Consider the following 21,203-nt stretch of genomic DNA (forward strand, 5'->3'; position numbering starts at 1 on the left):
TTTTCCAGTTAATTTGAAGGGAGAGGCTTAGGTATTCATGGGAAAAGCATTATATTATGTCAGGATTACAGTTTATCAAAAATATGTGTTTATAATGGGAGTCAATGGGACCAAATTGAGCCTTAAGGGTCAAAGTGTGAGTGTTATGCGTATCTCCTATTCTAAACACCTTGCAAAAGAGGAATTTGGGAATTTTTTAAAATTATAATAAAAAACAAACCCTGGCCAAGTTTCATACAATTAGCCTTTAAACTGACCAATATATTGAGAATCAAAAACATACAATTAGCTGAATGTACACATTTGGTCTCTAAGGTGCCTCGAGGGTTAAAGGTCAACAGAAAGATTTGCCCGGATTAACCCCACTACAAGCTGCAGTTATTCTTCTAAATCACACTCCTTCTGCTGTAAGATTTTATCGTATTAAATGTAAAACATTGGGTAAACTCAAAACCAGAAGCATTCAGGCAGACGCCCACACGCTTACAGAGATGTGGGGCAACTGCATTAATGCGCTGATGTCAGTGTATCCATGAAATGTCAGAGTTCAGCAGTCCACTCTGAGCAGCAGCCTGTTCAGCCTACACTCTGATTCGCACGTGTAATATCAATCTCTGTATTGGCTCCTCAATGTTTCCTTGGCAGAGGAATCAGAGCTGAGTGGAAGGGAAGTAGGTCAGTCACAGAGTATTTTGGACAGAGAGAGGGAGGTGGTGGGAGGATGAGTTACCTCTGGACAAGTGATAGCCCACATTGCAGCCTTTTCACCCCTGCCAGCCTCCCACACTGATTTTCTGCCTGTTTCCCATCTCTGATGTCTTGTCTTAGTCATTAGCACCCTCGCTCTTCATCTTCTGGTCCGGCAGTGTCACTTCCTACAAAGTGAACAAGAGACATTTTCCATTCTCTCTTAGATCTTAGATCACTCGGCGCAGTGCAGCTTGCCAAAATATAATTTATGCCTTAGTTTTACATTTTGTTTCAAAACTTAGAATATCCCTTTTTTAAGGTTGTGAAAGGCATATCTTGAATAAAAGTAAACTGCTTCGCAATAGAGCTGAACAGTGTATCAAAATTCTAGGTTTGCAAATGCAATTTACACAGAAGGCAAAATATCTATTAACGGCCAAAAACCATTCTGCTGCAGACATCTCCTGGCATAAAATCGTATTCTACTTAAGAAGATCTTTGAAAAATCTTTGTTTCGTACAGATCCTCCCAAAAAAGTCACAATGTTATTATTTTAACACATCTCTCATTGAAAATGAGACTAATGATGCAAAAATGATCCTTCCCTCCAATATTGTGAATTATATCGCAATTACAATATCAGTGAAAATAATTTCAATTAAATTATTTTGGATGACTTTAAGTTTCCTATGATTTGATGATTGCTGCAGTGTTTTGCTTGGAGTGTATTATGTTTTCCCTTCACACAGACATTTATTGGGGAAGAGCATGTGTTATATAATCTACACTTCATACTTCATCTCATAGTAGTAAAGTTTAGGTAGTAGTAGGGCTGGGCGATATGGACCAAAAGTCATATCCCAATATATTTAGGCTGAATATCGATATACGATATATATCCCGGTATTTTTATTGCAAAGTGAGAGCAAATGCTCAGTCAAAGCCAGATATGACATGTCACAAGTAGTTTTATTGAAACCGTTTATTGAAGTAAAATATAAATAGTGTATAACAACAGCTCCAAAAATCCAATCAAAGCTCCATAAAGTGCATATTTAATAAAAAAAATATCTTAAATAAAAATTGCCTATGAAATAAATTTGTCTTTTTACGAAATATATTTATATGAGAAAAGAATAACGAACATAACAAAAGAACTAAATATGACAAACCCTAGTTAGGCCAGCATTTATATATGAAATATTTTTTTAACATATCGATATATGCAATATCGTCTAATTCCATATCACATTTAAAAATATATCGATATATCTTTTATATCAATATATCACTCAGCCCTAGGTAGTAGGCTGTGTGACTCCACATTAAAGAGCTGCCAACCTGAAAATAATGTTTGTAGGGGATTCTAAATATACATTTGTTGGTATTAAAATGTCACATCTTAAGATTAGTATGATTACTTTTACCCTGAATTAAAAATAGCATTGGCGATAATTCAGTGTTGATATTTTGCAACATTAAGAGGAGGGCATGGTGCAAGTGTTAGCACTCACGCCTCATAGCAAGAGGGCTGCTGGTTCTCCCCGTGTCAGCAGGGGTTGTAGAACCTGATAATGTAATAAATTCCCAATAATGTAATAAATTCCCGATAATGTAATAACCCTGATAATGTAATAAAAATCTGCACTTGAGTCCATTGAAAATGTAATAAAACCTGATAATGTAATAACTTCCCAATAATGTAATAAAGTGCATTTACCAATAATGTAATACACTTTTTTACCAATAACGTAATAAAGTATAACATTAATGGGAGGTTATTACATTATCAGGATAGCGTTCATTTCACAAGTCCTGATAATGTAATAATTCCCCAATATTGTAATAATTTAACAGCAGACCACCCATTACTTGGGTTCAAGTGGTGATACTGTGTAGGCAACTCTAGCTCAAGAGCTCTAGCGCCACCAACAGGTCAAAGTTGAATGTTTATTAACTTTTGACCCGTTCATCCGTTTTTCACAAACGAGGTATCCATGACACACGAATGCATTCAACAGCTTCTTGAAATCTAAAGGTGCTTGGTGTTATACTTTATTACATTATTGGTAAAAAAAAAAAAGTACTACATTATTGGGAAATGCACTTTATTACATTATCAGGAAGTTATTACATTATCAGGTTTTATTACATTTTCAATGGACTCAAGTGCAGATTTATATTATACATTATCAGGGTTATTTCATTATCAGGAATTTATCCTAGAGGTTACAGCAGGTCATTTTATACAGTGAGCTCAAGTTTCAAGAAATGCCCTCACTGCTATGAACTGGCTACTACTGATGACTAACATTATCCCATGAATAATATTGGGTTCAATGACTGCAATGTGCCTGTTACAGCCTCTGAAAGGAAGAAAAAAACTGCAAAAAAATCCGACATCTCACAAACAGTTCAGCCGAACACAGTGGAGGCATATTATGATGAAATCTGTTTTTAACAAATTCTCATTTTACATGTTAAGATATTATGAGCTAGATCTCATAGCGACAAACAGTGGAAAGCTTTTATTGCATTGACAGCAAACTCTTTTATATTATTTTGTATGTATTTGCGTTGTCATGATATATACTGATGAACATCTTTACCGATATTCTATTATAGATTTCAATCATAGTGTCCAGCCTCAATTAATTTATAAATGTATATTTACATTTACGTTTAGTCATTTAGCAGACGCTTTTATCCAAATCGACTTACAGGGGAAAAGGGGAACAATCAAGGTACAGTGCAATAAGAGCCATTAGTGCAGCAATAGGTGCTAGTGACAATTATTTAAGGAGTAGAATTGTCGTGTTGTGCTAGGAGAGAAGATGCTCTCTGAAGAGCTGGGTCTTCAGGAGGTTTTTAAAGGTAGAGAGGGACGCCCCTGCTCTGGTAGGAACTGGTAGTGGTTCCACCAACGGGGAACAAGACATGCAAAGAGTTTGGATTGCCTCGGGCGAATGTGTTGATGTCTGAGAGGCAGTCAGAGACCTGTGCAGAGACCGATAGGTCATCAGGAGGAAATGACAGATAGAGCTGAGTGTCATCTGCATAGCAGTGATAGGAAAAGCCATGTGAGTGATAACCTGACCCAGAGAGGTGGTGTACATAGCAAATAGCAGGGGAACCCCTGTGGAGAGGCAATGCATCTCTGCATCAGTGTAATCCTAAACACTCTACCAGGTGTTTTATAGCGTGTTCCCCCAGCAACTTTCACATAGATTTCAGTTCCCGTTAAGATGATACTGAAAAGGGGATGTGTCAAATTAGTACCCAAGCTAGCGAGCACTAAGCTGATGCTTGGCCTGACCGTTCCTGCTTTGCAAATAAATCAGAGGATTCTCCAAAGAACAGGAAAAGACATGTTTTTTTACTCATGCAAATGTTCCACTATAAGGAACACAGGTTAATGTCCGAGACTGCGCTCTATAACAGTGCTACATCATTCTAACTCCTGGACTCCATTAAGTCCATCAGTGTCTGCGTCATCATCTGTGAAACAACACTGATGTAGCATCAGTTACATCACCCATATTCTTCTGAAGGCCTGTTTTGAAAGCTGGATTTAACACAACCCAAAAAAAATAATAATAATTTGGGAAAGAGGTATTGGAGCTGAACTGGGATCAGCAGACTGATAGGATATATAAGAAATATTTACCAAAATTTTAATCACTTTGAAAAAAGGTAATCTGTAAAATTGTTTTATGTTTATGTTTTATTAAAGGATCCCCATTAGCTTATGCCATGGCAGTTCACTAGTCTTCCTGGGGTCCACATTCCAACAAGTAATACTCAACAGTCCTACAACAACTTTAACAGTAAAAATGCATTCCAAAATACATTAGAAAAGTGCATTACAAAATGTAACACAAATTAAAAAGACAGTTTGCAGAATCAAAACAATTAAATCATAGCCACTTGGATTAAATGTTTAGGAATAATTGTTCAAGTGCATTTGATCAGAAAACAAATAAAATACAAGAAAAACAATACAGCTTTATAATTGATTGTAATCCTGGACATCATGAATCCAGGCAAACATCGCTTCTATAAAAAAATGTTAGTATTTATGCCGTTATGAAAATGTGGCATAACTACCTTTTGGTGTTCATATCGTCTGCTGCCTGGAAATGTCCATTAAGTGTAATGGCCTACATTTTCCACCCACGAGAGCATTTCACTGTAACTTTGGTGGACATGTTTGCTGGACATGTGTTCTGATTAGTCATACAGAGAATGTGTGCCGGTTTTAGACTGTTGTCCTCTGTCTGTTTTGTCGCTAAGGAACCCTCTGTCTGTGGTTAGCTTTGAAACTCATGATTAATCATACAAGACCTTCCTGGTTACTCATACAGCATTTCTGCAAATACAATAATTATCATGCAATAAATGGACAAATGGCCTTCAAAACACACACTCCTTGTTGTTGTGTGTTGTGTATACTGGCGGCCCCAGACACAGTTATCTGGCACTCCTCTAAAGGTTCAGTGAGTTCACTGTTGTTTGCTTCTAAATGTCTTCATTTGTCCATCCTGCTTTGAAGAGGCAAGTTCAGGTTTTTTTTCATGTTCAGTCAGAGTGACCACAAGTGGTTTTGGTCCAGGGAAAGGAAAGAATGAAAAGATGCTTCAATCAAAAGCAGAAACATAACATACTCATAACAATAAACTGCACCTTCATCTACAGCGCATATATTGTTGATGAACATAATGTATCACCTTCATTTGCACTACTGCATCTTAGTATATTCGTAATTTGTGTGATTTGTGGTTTGTAATTGAAGGAAACAGAATCTGTGACTCGTGGGGGAGATTCGAGCAGTTGTACTTATCGGTTTGTGTTTTGTTTTAAAAGAACACAAATATTTTTGTCAGAAATTATTTCACCTACATTGAGCATTTATTGCACAAGTTGACGTTCAGATTTGCACATATTCAAATTTTGTCCACAACTTCACATGGTTTGATACAGGTACACAAATATTTTTGCACCAAATAAACTACAACAATAGGAGCAAAAATGTGAGCGTGTCAGTTTTTTTAATCTGTGACTTGTAAAATAGGATTTGTGCACCTGTAATTAAGAATTTGTGAATGTGTAAGTGTTGTGTTGTATTTGGTGAGAAAAAAAAATCTACAAGTATACAACTCATAGAGTATATGACTTCAAATTTACTGTTATACGCAATTTTACGCATACACAATCACTGTACACAACTACAAATTCCACTGTTAGAGGGGCTCAAATCTTTTGCACCAATAATACCTTAATACTCAGGTTCTTATTTCCTCTGTCTGTCCTGTTGATTTACACTGATTCTAGTAATCAGATAAGTAAATCATTGGGTGTGAGAAATGAGCCTGTGTTCCATTGGTTTTCTCCTCTACCTGCATGGTGTAGTCCAGGTGATTCCTGCAGCTCTGGGCTTGTTGCCAGGGCCCTGACTGCATGCTGTGTCCTTACAGGCTGAATTATGAGGGTGTTTTGGCAAAGTTATACTTGACGTGAGCAATTCATCCTTGTTCGCTTTACAGGCTCAATGGCCCCTGGGGCAGGCTGAAATTGCTTTATTGTTAATATTTTTGCTCAGCTCATGTCATGAGCCGTGATAAGAGATTACAGTTCTGTGATTGTATCTCACTGCAGCCTGATAGGGCTGTGGTAGCACTGCCAGATAACCTCATAGACTTTGTAACAGGGTTAATTATGTCTAAATGTTATCTGGCTTTGTCCCCCTTTTGTGAAAGTGTGATGAGTTTGTGTTTCAGGCCTTATGAGGTCACAATGAAACAGTAGTTTCCAGAGATATGTCAATCAGGGTGGCCAAAAACTATGCAGTTTATGCTTCACAGTAAGTTACAAGTACCTGCCCAGACAAGGAGAAAATTATTATATTTAGGAGCACAAATTACAGCTCTAAAATTAAATTGTGCATATGAATTACAGTAATAAAAGTCAGAAGTCAATTGCCTTAAAAGGCTTTACAAGCTGCTACATCATGCATCAAATAACCTCTATCCTTAAACCTTAGGTTTTAGTGGCAGGCCCTGAGTCTGTTTACTCCAACGGGAGAAGTGAACATGAGCACAGATTATGAAATCATTTCAGACATTAAAATGTCATTTTTCAACCAGAAAATAAAGGTTTTCTTGACCTGTCTCTCTCTCAAACCACTCTTGCAAGATCTGGCTGCACGTTAACTAAACTGTGTCAAATTTTCAAATCACATCAACTAACGTAAGCAAACACCCGAGGTAACCCGAGGCTCGTTAATCCTCTGGGGTCTGAGCCTATTTTGGCCGTTTTTGAATAATTTTGCCCTTAATGTATCAAAATGTTTACTATACCCATATATGGTATCCCTTTTTTCTTCACCTATATGATCTGACAATTATTTTCTCACTTTAACCAACATATTGAGCCCAAAAATCATGAAATCCGAGTTGAAAAATTATGCTATTTATGACAATAAAAACTACAAATATGCTGAATGAACTGTTTTGGAACTTGAAAATGAAAACATATAAAAAGGTAAAAAATTAAATATAATAAAACTATATACAAAAAAGTCCCATAAAAAATGTATATTTATAGGCTTTTTTTCCCTTGTTAGCTGCAACTCTTCAAAACAAACTGTGAAAAATTAGAGAGCTACAGCAGCGCTCAAATATTCCTGTACTATCAAATAAAAACTGTCATATCTTTGGTTTTACATGACCTAGGAATGTCAAACAAAAATTGGGAGAAAGTTTCAAGTCTGTGCTTTGGAGTGAAGTTGATAGCAGCGCTCCATATGACCTAGTTTTTTTTGTTAAACGTCACGTGATCTGATCAGGACACCACGATTACAGACCCCAGAGGGTTAAGAAGAGTAACAATGAGCTGAAGCGGCACAGTCCTCCTGCAGCAGTCTCTCCCAGCTGCAGAGCCAGAGGGGATGTTAACCCCTTAGCGTCCAGTCTGCAAGTTGCTAATAGGCTAACAGTTAGCTCTATAGCAGTACAGTGTGTATGTGCTGCTGCTGCAGGAGGTGTTCACTTAGCAATCTCTGTTTGTTTACAACAAGCACCAGACACTCTGTACACACACTAAAAACTGTTCCTATTGTTTGTTTAAAAGTAGTGCAATAAAATACAGATGTTTTCCCTAACATGATGAATAATCATGATTATAATATTGATCAAAATAATCGTGAATATCATGTTGGCCGTTATCGTGCAGCCCTAGCCTCTAATGGACAGGTGATCTATGTGCATGTGTGCACTTGGTGGGGTTCCTCTGACTCCCAAAAGGAGCTTCTGTGGTTAAATTTAGAGCTAGTAGCAGGTCAGCTAGAGCAGCAACCTGAGCCTCCATGAGCATGTTTTTCTGTGCACCTCCCTTAACTCTCTCCTACTTATTTCACTTCCACACCAAGTTACATTTGCCTGCTGTCCAGAACATTAGAGCGCCACTGGTCTAGCCCTCCCTCAGTGATGTCGTCAAGAGGCTTCCTCTTTTTCACTGTAATTTCCTCTGTGAGATGAGGCTATTTGAGTTCACTGAACCCTGTCTTGTTTTTCAGTGCCTGTCAGATGAGGTTTTTTTCTGCCCTCAAGTGTTGAAATAAAGTACAGCACTGCAAAAAGCCACCTCTCAAGAAGAAGATAGGAAGTATAAAAAATAGGTGTATTTTGCTTAAAAATAGCAAAATTATCTGCCAATGGAACAAGAAAATTTGGCTTGTTAAGATTTTACAAAACAAGTAAAAATATCTAATCTTAATGAACCCAAAAATACCTTAGAATTAGAGTATCCTGACTTATAAAAAGGGATTTTTTAAAATTGTTGTTGTTAAATGTTTCAAAAACATGTGTCAATCTACAGCTATGTGCCAATGTACTAGTTAATTACATACACACTACACAACAATACACACTTCTATTGTTTCAATGATAATAAAACAATTGATTCCATCTGGCTGCTTGTTTTAAGTATGTGAAGAGGTAAAATTATGTCAAAGTTATGATTTCTTAGTTATGCTTGAAATAAGAAATTAGCAGCTTTGTGACTTTGGATATTCTAGTTTCAAGCATGTATTTACTCAGTAAAGATCATAAAATCTCAGTAACAAGCTGTAATTAAAGACCAAAACACTTAAAACAAGTGAAACAGTTGAACATAAAAGATGCTGACTAAGAAGAACTATCTTATCAGACAAAAAATAAGCATATCCCCTTGATCTAAGATATTTAATCTGACTTAGATTTTAGATTTTTCAGTGTGTGAGCTGCACTCATGTATTTCGGACAGATTAGAAGCTGATCGAAACAGAGATAAAGTGGGATTTAATTATTAGATAAACATCAGGAGCTGGTTTCTAAATTTACCAACCTATCATCTTTCATGGTACGGCTAACTAGATAATCTGATACCTTATATAAAACAATATCATTTTAAATGGGGGTTTTATCAATTGTAAAGGAAGATACTATCTAAGTTAATAAAACTCAACACTTCATTTAAAATGATCAAAGAAACAGAAAAGGTTGATTTTACATTTTTTTTAATTGAAAACGAGGGGTATGCTGCCAAAAAGGCCCACAGAAATATTAAAACTAATCTTTTAATGTATAAGGAAGCCTACCAAGGTCACCAAGAGGTGAGAAACAAATTATTATAAATAATTGGTTCAAGGGTATATTATGGATCATTTAAGGGTCAAAACTTCACCACATCCAGAGTAGAGAACAAAGGTAAATTTACCTCTAAAGTTCTGGCTGTAAACTCCATGAGGCCGGCTTCAGTTTGATGATGATATATGAAGTAAAACTGGAGACAAGCTCACATATATTTAGTATCAAATGATAGAACTGGATGTAACCCTCTTATATGTTAGATTTGCAACCTTTGTTCACATTTGCAACATTTCAGTGTTGGACTAAAGGACTAAAAAAAGACACAACATGGCTAAAAAAGACACAAAATGACAAAAAAAAACACAAAAAGTCACAAAATGACCAAAAAAGACACAAAATGACAAAAAAAAGACACAAAATTACCAAAAAAACACAAAATTACACTAAACACACAAGACACAAATAAAATAGAGTCCCACGAGAATAAAAACCAGAGTTGGATGACAGGATCACACACAATCACAAGATCACATTTACGTATGTTGGTTTTTCTTTGTTTCTTTTTGGTTCAAAATGTTGATCCAGTAAGTCAGAATAAAAATCAATTATTATTAGGTCATATAGGTGAGGTTGTGCTGGAAAAAAAATACCAACATGGCATTTAAACATTTTTAAGTGGTGTATACAGGCAGGATGAAAATGATTCAAAAAGGGACAAAATAACCAACGACTCCATAGAGTTAACATCACAATAATATTGTATCGTGACTCCATCTGGATAAAATCATATTATGGGTCCTCTGGGGATTCTCACCTCTAATGACTTGTGTGACTTTTTCATAGGTAATGGTGATTACTGGCAACTCTTCACAATTTTAGCTAGTAGCTACAAAAAACCTAGTTCGACCTGAATAACAAGTGATTTTTTGCATTTGCATTAGTTTTCCATCTAAGAATCAACATTGGCATTATTGCCTATGATGAAGTTTAACTAACAATAAATCTGTTATCTGTGCGAAATGCTGACAAGTGTTTCTTTCTGTTTTATGTTGCAGTTCTGTGTGGAATTAAACCAAGGAACGCTGGCCAGCGTACGGAAGTGGAAGTGGCCACGAGGGCTTTGGAAAAGTGTTGTGTCTGAAAAGCCCACTGGACACTCTAGTAAGGTACGGCAGCTATTTTCTGACTCTATTTTACTTGTGTCTTGTGTGTTTAGCGTAACAATTTTGGCCATTTTGTGTATTTTTTAGTCATTTTGTGTCTTTGTAAGTCATTTTGTGTCTTTTTTTTAGTCATTTTGTGCCCTTCTGTGTCTTCTTTTAGTCATTTTGTGCCTTTCTGTGTCTTTTTTAGTCATTTTGTGTCTATTTTTGGTCATTTTGTGTCTTTTTTAGTCCTTTCGTCTAACATAAAATGTGATTTTGAATCTTTTACTTTCAAAACACTGTCATGCTCAATAAAGAATTTTAAATGTTGCAAATCTGAACAAAGGTTTCAAATATAACATATAAGAGGGTTACATCCAGTTCTATCATTTTATACTAAATATATTTGACCTTGTCTCCAGTTTTACTTGGTATATCATCATCAAACTTAAACTGGCCTCATGGAGTTTACAGCCAGAACTTTAGAGGTAAATTTACAGTAGGGCTCCACGCTGCTTTGTTTTCTAGTCTGGATGTGAGGAAGAAGTCATGCTTTGGTGCTTTTGGTGACTCCAGAGGGTTAAAGAGTAGATTACACTGAATTTCATAAAACTGCTGCTGCTCTTCTGTATTTACCTTTGGCAGTTTCAGTTCAGAAATACTGGTGTTATTAGCCCTCAAGTACCCAAATCTGATCATTCCTCAAATGTTCGAGGTCCTCGCAGCTTTTGTTATATAAAAAAAAACGAGGGAGTTCAGTGTTCAGAGCTATAAGCCACTTCAGTAAAAAGATATATATAGATATATATCCCGATATTTTTATCTCAAAGTGAGAGCTAATGTTCAGTCAAAGTCAAATATGACATGTCACAAGTAGTTTTATTGAAACCATTTATATAAATGAACATACATACTGTATAACAACAGGAGTACCTTTTTATTAAAATCAATGCTCCATAAAGTGCACATTTAAACAAAATATATCTTAAATAAAAATAGCCTAATACACAGATATGAAAAGTTGAAAAGGTGGCAAAACAAAAAACCCAGCATCAAAATTCTATTAAATAGGCCAATCTTTCACAAACGAAGATTACAAAATAACTAAATATGACAAACCCTAGTAAGGGCAGCAATTTTATATAAAGCAGCTTGCCTGGATCAAGGATCACAGCTCAAATTTGAACTATATCGATATATGCGACTTATTTTGCGTATAACCTCAGTATTTCTTAAATCCTGGCTACAGCTCTACTTCAAGTGCCCTAAAATTATTATATATATCATGAATAACCACCTGAGTTGTTTGGTTTTTTATATGCTTGAAGAAACAACACAAAGTTTTGTACTTTATTATTTCTATATGTATGTGTGTGTGTGTGTGTGTGTTTTATATATATATATATATATATATATATATATATTCCATCCTGAATATGTCCTGAAATGTGCATTTTTGTTGCTTTCAGTCTTGACTTTGTCTCAGTATATCCTGGTTTTCTCATTCAAACAATTATAGATCGTGTTCTTGAAAAGTTGTGGTCATTCCTTATCATTCCCTATTTGGATTTATGTCTATGGTGTGATAAACAGTGTGACAGACACTCTGAATGAAGACATAGTCATGGTTCACACTGTAGTCATGGTTCACACTGATGGTCTTGTGATGCAATGAATAATGTATTTATAAGTGGCCATAAGCTATTTGTTATTGATGGTGTTGCGGCTACTTAAGTAGTGCAATATGGTGATCTTTTAAAATCTATATGTCAGCAATTCCCATGATAGTGGAGCGGCTAAGTGATATAATCTTTCAGTTTATGATACAAGCGTGAAAATTGGCATGAACACTCTCCATGGGTCACTTGACAAGAAAATTGTCCGAGACATTTAAATTTTAAGATGGCGGCCATTTTTCAAGATGGCCGACACCTAAGTGGAGCAGTTAAGTGATATAATGGTTTGTTTGGTGATACAAGCATACAAATTGGCATGAGCAGTCTCTGTTGGTCACTTGACAATAACCCACCCACAGTTACTTGAAATTCCAAGATGGCGGCCATTTTTCAAGATGGCCGACACCTTAGTGGCGCAATTAAATTATATAATGGTTTATTTGGTGATACAAGCATAAAAATTGGCATGAGCAGTATCTGTAGGTCACTTGACAATAAGCAACGCACTTGAAATTCCAAGATAGCGGACATTTTTCAAGATGGCCGACACCTTAGTGGAGCAGTTAAGTGATACAATGGTTTATTGGGTGATATACGCATAAAAACTGGCATGAGCAGTATCTGTGGGTCACTTGACAATAAGCTAGCCACAGCTACTTGAAATTTCAAGGCGGCAATTTTTTTTTTCAGGATGACTGCCGCCTGCCATGTGGACCTTTAAATTATGAATTTTCTCATAGAAATGTATTGGGTTCCTCAAGAGAGGTTGTTTGACTGTGCTTTGTCTGACTCCTTGCCCACGACCTGTCCAGTTTGGTAAAACCTGACAGGAGTTCCCTCCCACCGGCGTAGTTCTCTGGGTTCACCGAGGTACACAGGCTCCCTTACCATGAGGGCTTTTTTAAATACTTTTTTAAAGTACTTTTTTTATAACTAACCATTACTACTGCCATTAAACATGCCAAATAAATACTGAGGGGTGGGGAAACACAGTTGTGGTGCTGAACGGACAGTGCTCCAAAATAATAATTGAGCAATGGTTAATACTGAATGGCAATAATGACAGATCAAGAGGCAACAGCAGCTCTGGCTGACACGGAACCATGACAAACAGTATCTGAAACTATACTAGGGAACTAAACTGAAAATGTGAAAGCAATGTTACAAAGTAAAAACTGACCATGTCACAGTAATAGGCTGGTGATAAAATAGGACATAATGCGCCGATGTGGCGAGGGGTAGCCGAGCCATAGGCCTACACTTGAAAACACAAAGGACAACAGGGAATAACACTGGCAAAAGAAACAAGCAAATAAGTTCTAGCAGGGGCAACTGAGTCCATATCTGTAGCACTTACACTTTCCAGTACAAGCCTGGTGCACCCACATTTTGTCAACTCCCAACAACTCTCCGCAACAGGTGGAAGTGGAGTCCAGAAGACTTTCCACTCCTTGTCCTGTTTAACCCATCCCCAGTCGGACGGGCTCGGCATATGTGGATGTCTCTTCAATGCCTGTCCCCATACATATCCAGCCTCATAAGAAGTCTGGGATCTTCTTGACCTCTTAACATGGATATCTTTGGTATCTTTAGTGTCTTTAGCAGCAGTAGATGCCTTTTTTTGTGCCCTTTCCAGCTGTGTGTTGTTGAACATAAGTTTACAGCCTGAATGATATTTTGCTCTGTTTCTTGTCAATGTGCTTTCTATGCCATCACCTTTATCTAGTCGGGTTAGGCAGAGCATTTATTTTATGAAATAATGGAACATTTCTTGCAATGGTATCATAACCAGTTTGATCTTGGTGTCCTGCTGTTTGTTTTCTCAACTGTTATGATGGCTTATGCAATGTCTGCAGCAAGTTCAAAGGCAGAGGCTGAGGGTTTAGCCTTTTACCACCTTTTAATAAGCACTTTAATGTATGGGATACAACTAAGTTCATGCCTTAACCCTACACTTAGTCCAATCGTTCATCCAATGCCATTTTTACCCTGTACGATCTGTACACCACCCGGTTAACTAAAACTACTCAGAGAGTTGTCGTCTCTTCTTTGACTAACTTTGCAGTTGGCTGACATTGAACCCCACTCTGAGTTTAACAGCAGTCATATATCACCAATGTGCCCTGGTAGTGCAGATACTCCCTCTTGTCTAATCTGTCTACGATCAACAAATCAACACAACTGTATTATGATGTGTTAAAACTTGTTTTCCAGAATAATCTAAAACCCAATACAATTCTATGAGAAAATTGATCTTTTGAGGATCCAGGGGGCGGCCATCTTGAAATATAGAAATTTCAAGTGGCTGGGAGTGTTTTTTTGTCAACCCAAGTAACTGTGGGTGGCTTATTGTCAAGTGACCCATGGAGACTGCTCATGCCAATTTGTATGCTTGTATCACCAAATAAACCATTATATAATTTAATTGCTCCACTAAGGTGTCGGCCATCTTGAAAAATGGCCGCCATCTTGGAATTTCAAGTAACTGTGGGTGGGTTATTGTCAAGTGACCCACAGATACTGCTCATGCCAATTTGTATGCTTGTATCACCAAATAAACCATTATATCATTCAATTGCTCCACTAAGGTGTCGGCCATCTTGAAAAATGGCCGCCATCTTGGAATTTCAAGTAACTGTGGGTGGGTTATTGTCAAGTGACCAGCAGAGACTGCTCATGCCAATTTGTATGCTTGTATCACCAAATAAACCATTATATCACTTAACTGCTCCACTAAGGTGTCGGCCATCTTGAAAAATGGCCGCCATCTTGGAAATTCAAATAACTGTGGGTGGGTCATTGTCAAGTGACCAACAGAGACTGCTCATGCCAATTTTTATGCTTGTATCACCAAATAAACCATTATATCACTTAACTGCTCCACTTAGGTGTCGGCCATCTGGAAAAATGGCCGCCATCTTTAAATTTCAAATGTCTCGGACAATTTTCTTGTTAAGTGACCCATGGAGAGTGTTCATGCCAATTTTCACGCTTGTATCATAAACTGAAAGATTCTGGCAAAATCCTCTTGTCCTAGGGCGTGAGCTACTCTGGCTTTCTCTGGGACTCTTCGTCTGGTATTGACCTGAAGGATGCTGCAGTCTTGGAGTCTCCTGTTGTCAATGGCAATGGAAATCCTACCTACCCTTCACCCTACCTCGCTCACTTTTCTGTAAGTAATGATTGAAAGATACAAAAAGACAAAACATGACTAAAAAAAGATACAAAATGACAAAAAAAGACAAAATCACAAAAAATGACCAAAAGAAATACACAAAAAGACACAAATTACCTAAAAAGACACAAAATGACTTACAAATTCAAAAATGGACAAAATAGCCCAAGACTCCACAGAGTTAACTCTGATTAAGATTAATAACTTTATTAATCCCACAAAAGGGAAATTCAACCTCTGCATTTAACCCATCCTTTTTTACACACAAGTGAACACACCATGCAAGGAGCAGTGGACAGACAGCACATTACTGCACAATGTTAGTGGTATGCATTAAAAGAGTATCAGGTGCAAATCATCTTGAAGTTTAGTTTCGCTGAATCACCTCTGGTTTAGTCCACTCTTTGAAAGTCAAACGTCATTACTCTAGAAGCTATATTGTTTGTTGTTTACAACTGTTTGTGGGCTCATTTCTTTCTCTCTTTTTTTAATGAAATGCCATTAGCTGCCACACAGCAGTTTTTGCAGTTGTAGCATTATTGTGCATAATTGACAAAATATGGCAACAGAATGCTATGTTTTGATAGTATGAAAGTATTTTCTGTGTCATACATTACTGTAGTAGCTTAAACTAGAATTACATATGGACAGAAAATCATTACGTGGGTCTTATTTTTGTAGTTTTAGTGATCAATTATGTTAGTTGTGATAACAATAAACACACCAAAGTAATTGCTAAGATCTAGGAACACACACACTGCACAAAGTCAAACAAGAAAAAAAGTACAAAAGGTGGTGGTAGGTGTATTTTGCGTAAAAATTAGCAAAACAAGTAAAAATATCTAATCTGTATGAACCCACAAATACCTTAGAATTAGTGTATTCTAACTAATAACAAGTGCATTTTTCTTGATTCTAATAAAATACATTTGACCTATTTTTTCAATATGTTGAAAAATATTCTTGAATTCATAATAAGTAACTGCTAGAGCCATCATGATATGCATTTGACATAATGATATGCATAGGCATTATATTTCTAGAAACCAGCAAAGTCAGACTAAAAACTAGTGAACTTTTCTTGATACAGCTACAAAGATTTTTATCTGTGGAATATTTTTCTTTAAATTCTTGAAATAAGGCAAAAGATGTGGAATCTTTATATCAAACAAGTGAAACAGACTAAAATAAAAACTGCTGACTAAGAAGAACTATCTTATCAGACAAAAAATAAGCATATATCCCCTTGATCTAAGATATTTCATCCTACTTAGATTTCAGTTTTTGCAGTGCAGACATTGCTAAAAAAAAAAAAAAAAAAAAAAAAGGTTCTCTTGTTTGGTTTTCTTACCATCTGGATTCTTTTCCCATTAGATTGGTGCATACGAGCTGACAGTGGTGAATGTCCACCTGCAGACCACAGCAGCATCAGGAGAGTCCAACGGCAAGAACCAGAGCACAGATGAAGCCAAGGGTCCACATCTCTCTCCTAGCATCCAGGAAACACTCAAAGGTCAGTTTGACTCACACAGTTTGGAGTGATGGATCAAAACTAAAGAGGACATACCATCATGCTCTCTGCATCAAGGTTATAATAGTTTTGTTTTTTTCATTCGTTTTAGTTTTAATTTCGGTGTCAGTTTTTGTTTTCAAATTCAGTTCGTTTTGATTAGTTTTTAGAGTGAGTTTTCTAGTTTTAATTAGTTTTTATTTTTTGGAAAATGCTTAGTTTTAGTTTAGTTTTTATTAGTTTTGGTGTTAGTTTTAGTTTTTTTGTAATGGGGTATTTGTTGGGTGGGAGATTAAAAAGAAGTCACAATAAATGTTTCCTTTATTTCCTTTGTCTGATCCATCTCAGCCCCAATAAGTTTATTAAGTCATAAAACCAGATAGATGAAATAGATTTCATATCATCCAAAAAGGTTTACGTATGAAAAAAGTTTTTTAAAAACTCTTGTTTTTATTTTTATTTCAGTTAACGAAAATGTTTTTTCAATTCTAGTTTTGGTTATTTCGTTAGTTTTCGTTAACTATGATAACCTTGTCTATGCGTCCTCCATCTCTGCATGAAGGTGAAAATAAGAATCTCCTCCGTTCATTTTCCCTGTATGCCTCTGCAGGTGAGAAGGAGTTGGTGGTTGTGGGAGATTTTGGCTGCTCTCCGCAGAGCTCAGAGCTGGACATCCTGAGAAAGGAGAAGCTCTGTGCCCTGGTACAATCCTCCCAGTTCACCAACATCAGCACACGCTCACCACAGGGCACCCGCTGTCTGGACAACATCTGGCTGAGCCGCTCCCTCAAGAAGATCTATTCTGGTATCTTTACTCTATGGCTCTTTTTGGACATTGGCTGATTTTAAATAGAAATAAGAAGTAATTCATAACAATTCACGGCTGTAGAACCTGATAATGTAATAAATTCCCGATAATGTAATAACCCTGATAATGTAATAAAAATCTGCACTTGAGTCCATTGAAAATGTAATAAAACCTGATAATGTAATAACTTCCCGATAATGTAATAAAGTGCATTTCCCAATAATGTAATACATTTTTTTACCAATAATTTAATAAAGTATAACATTAATGGGAGGTTATTACATTATCAGGATAGCCTTCATTTCACAAGTCCTGATAATGTAATAATTCCCCAATATTGTAATAATTTAACAGCAGACCACCCATTACTTGGGTTCAAGTGGTGATACGGTGTAGGCAACTCCAGCTCAAGAGCTCCAGTGCCACCAAGTTGAATGTTTATTAACTTTTGACCCGTTCATCCGTTTTTCACAAACGAGGTATCCATGACACACGAATGCATTCAACAGCTTCCTGAAATCTAAAGGTGCTTGGTGTTATACTTTATTACATCATTGGTAAAAAGTGTATTACATTATTGGGAAATGCACTTTATTACATTATCGGGAAGTTATTACACTATCAGGGTTTATTACATTTTCAATGGACTCAAGTGCAGATTTTTATTACATTATCGGGGTTATTACATTATCAGGAATTTATTACATTATCAGGTTCTACACACGTCTAGTCTCAAGTCAGTTAAGCAAGACAAATCAGGTCTCAAATTATTAGAGAAAAAGTCAAATCTTAAAGGTGCAATTTGTAGTTATTGGCTATGTGCTCCACAGAAGGGGGGGCAGTGAAAGTTGTGCATAATTTACTAAATGCAGCAATGACAATTGTACAGTAAGACACGCAGTAAACCTGCAATGCCCTCAAGCACTTTCCAAACTAAAAGTAAGACCTGCAGGAAACTGTTGCAATTGACAGGTCCCCAGAGAATCCAACCTGGAGCAGAGATGACTTGCTCAGCAGAGTGTACAGAGATCAACAGCTGGGCAGAGAGGAGGCACAGGTGGATGAGTTGCAGAGTCAGGTGTCGGGTCTACATGGTAGAACAGTGGTTTTCAAGCTGGGGGGTGCAATATAAATGATGCATTTTTCTTCTTCCCTGCCAGCTAGCAAATTGTGAAAAAGTCTGTGTAAGTACAGCCAGGTTAAAGTAAAGCAGAAGGTGAATCCACACCAAATGTCACAACTATTATAACAAAGACAAGAAAATATGATGAGGCATATCTGGCCCTCAGCTTCACCAGGACAACGATGGGTAATGAAGAGAGACCGCAGTGTGTTGTGTGTCTGAAAATATTAGCTTCTGACAGTATGAAGCCGAACAAGTTAAGACGCCACTTAGAGAGTTCACATCCCGAACACAAAGACACAAAGACAAGCCCATTTATTTCCTCAGAGAAAAACTAGTCAGCTGTCATGAACAACAGAGTTGTTTTACAAAAGCAGCTTCTGTGCCTGCAAATGTTCAACTCGCCTCCTACAAAGTAGCGTACAGAGTTGCTCAGTGTAAAAAGCCGCACACAAAAGCAGAGGAATTATTCAGCTGTTTGTATGGTTTCAACTTTGATGAATCAATCAAACTAAAGGGTATTTTGCTGTCAGACAATACTGTCGAGAGGCGCATTTATGACATGTCAAAAGACATAGAGGAGCGAGTCCCGTGTGACTTTTATGGTTCATTCTAAAGGTGACTTGTTCCCATTTCATTTTTTTAATAACATCACATACTGAAGTTGTGGTTCTGTATTAATCACAGATAATGTTGGGCTGGGGGGGCCCTTGATATTTTTTTATCTACAAAAGTGGGACCCAGCTGAAAAAGTTTGGGAACCACTGTGGTAGATGATGCAGTCGAGGATGCTTTCATACAGCAGGTTTATGTATGAATTGCTTCCTCTTCCATCTCTGCTGGCTATTGATCTCCATGTGCTCAGCTGAGCAAATCATCTCTGGTGGAAAGGAGCCAAACACTAGAGACTTAACCACTGCAATAGTCGCATAAACACAGAATCTCAGATAGTGTATAATATTAGGTCTTAATTTAAGTTTTAGATTTAGTTATAAAGTAAAGCTGCTAATGCTTTGTAGCTAAAGGTGCAGGACAGGTCAGGGCTAACTGATTAGCATGCCTGTTTCAGTAGATATAGTCGATACAGCTTTTTTGAGGTCAAACTCTTATCTCAATATCTAAATCTCAAGCTGTCCCACATGTGTGCTGACTTGTCTTCTCCTTGTGTCTTCTCCTCCAACAGGCCATTGCATAGTAGTACGGGAAGGTTTGACCAACCCCTGGATCCCAGACAACTGGTCATGGGGTGGAGTGGCATCAGATCACTGCCCCGTGGTGGCTGAGTTTTACGCAGATGTATCCTCTAAGGAGCTGAGCAGGCCTGGTACGGCAGTGGTGGACAGAGGAGACATTTTGCCCAAACATGAGCGGTGACACCATAAAGACAGCAGTGGAAGACTTTGTCCTGTCTGGATCCTGCTTTTTCCTTGGTTAGCTCTGGAGCAAAGAGTTTCCTGATGAATGTGAAGAAGTGCCAAGATTGCCTTTGGGTTGCAATTTATCAGTGTATAATAGTGACTGGTCATAGAGCCATAAAATCTTTAGACAAAATAAATATAATGTAAAATGTGAAATGTGCCAAACATTTTCTATATGTATATAAAATAAAGCTTCCAGCTGTATCTGACCTCTCATTAATGCAAATGTGAATGGTGGGGATGAGCTAGCTCTGCTGTGACTCTCATCTCTTCTGTCAGCTGAGAGGGAAGTTATGCTGGGATGTTATGGTCATAACATCCCAGCTGTAGAGTTGTTAAATTATGTAAGCCAGGCCTCTGAGTGCACGTGTGAGCTGCCATCTTCCTCTGTGATGGAAATGAGGTGCCAGGGCAGAGTGCCATGAGAGGACGCTGCTGCTGCTGCCTGCACTGCTCATCAACCAGCTCCACAGAAATGCTTTTCCTATCAGAGTATACTCAATGTGTTGGCCATGTGTGTAGAGAATTAAGATATCCACACTGGGTAAAATGATCAGTGTGCAGGCAGGGCCGGCTCTAGGTAAAAGCGACATAGGCAGTCGCCTAGAGCGCCATCAAGCAACGCTAGCTTAACACAGTTAGGCACATTTTTCGCGGGGTTTGCACTTTCATTGTCTCTCTTGTCTCTTACTTTGTTAGCGGTCTCCAGCTGTGCTTCTTTGCGAATTTACTTGTAAGTTCATAATTATATAGACAGACAGTTGTATTATATAGCCTGGTTGGCACCATGGGCAAACAACAACAGGAGTTCCCCCCTCCGTGAAACAGCAAGCGGAGCTGTTCAACACGAATGGATCTGGCCGAGGCACCAGATGGGCTAGAGCCAGCCCTGTGTGCAGGTGACTTCATATATGGTTGAAAGAGAGCTGGTCATTGCATTCGACTGCATGCTATAAATGTGAGACACTCCAGGCAACAACATTGTTTTCCAGTCAGTGTTTGATTTACAGATTTTGGCCTGTTGCTTCAAT

The 21,203-nt window shown here is 37.4% G+C and overlaps 1 protein-coding gene across 1 annotated transcript in view; it reads left to right on the forward strand.

Annotated features, from left to right (window-relative positions):
- eepd1 (endonuclease/exonuclease/phosphatase family domain containing 1) overlaps positions 1 to 20,411 on the forward strand; it is a 51,317-nt gene extending 30,906 nt beyond the window's left edge. The window contains exons 4-8 of the mRNA XM_059349536.1: positions 10,373 to 10,483; positions 15,176 to 15,310; positions 16,688 to 16,826; positions 17,434 to 17,628; positions 19,938 to 20,411. Of these exons, the coding sequence (XP_059205519.1) occupies positions 10,373 to 10,483; positions 15,176 to 15,310; positions 16,688 to 16,826; positions 17,434 to 17,628; positions 19,938 to 20,128 (771 nt within the window). The 3' untranslated portion in view covers positions 20,129 to 20,411. The remainder of the gene's footprint in view (positions 1 to 10,372; positions 10,484 to 15,175; positions 15,311 to 16,687; positions 16,827 to 17,433; positions 17,629 to 19,937) is intronic.
- Positions 20,412 to 21,203: the final 792 nt, after the last annotated feature.

The sequence above is a fragment of the Centropristis striata genome, chromosome 14, assembly GCF_030273125.1.
Source record: "Centropristis striata isolate RG_2023a ecotype Rhode Island chromosome 14, C.striata_1.0, whole genome shotgun sequence".
Lineage (NCBI taxonomy): Eukaryota > Metazoa > Chordata > Actinopteri > Perciformes > Serranidae > Centropristis > Centropristis striata.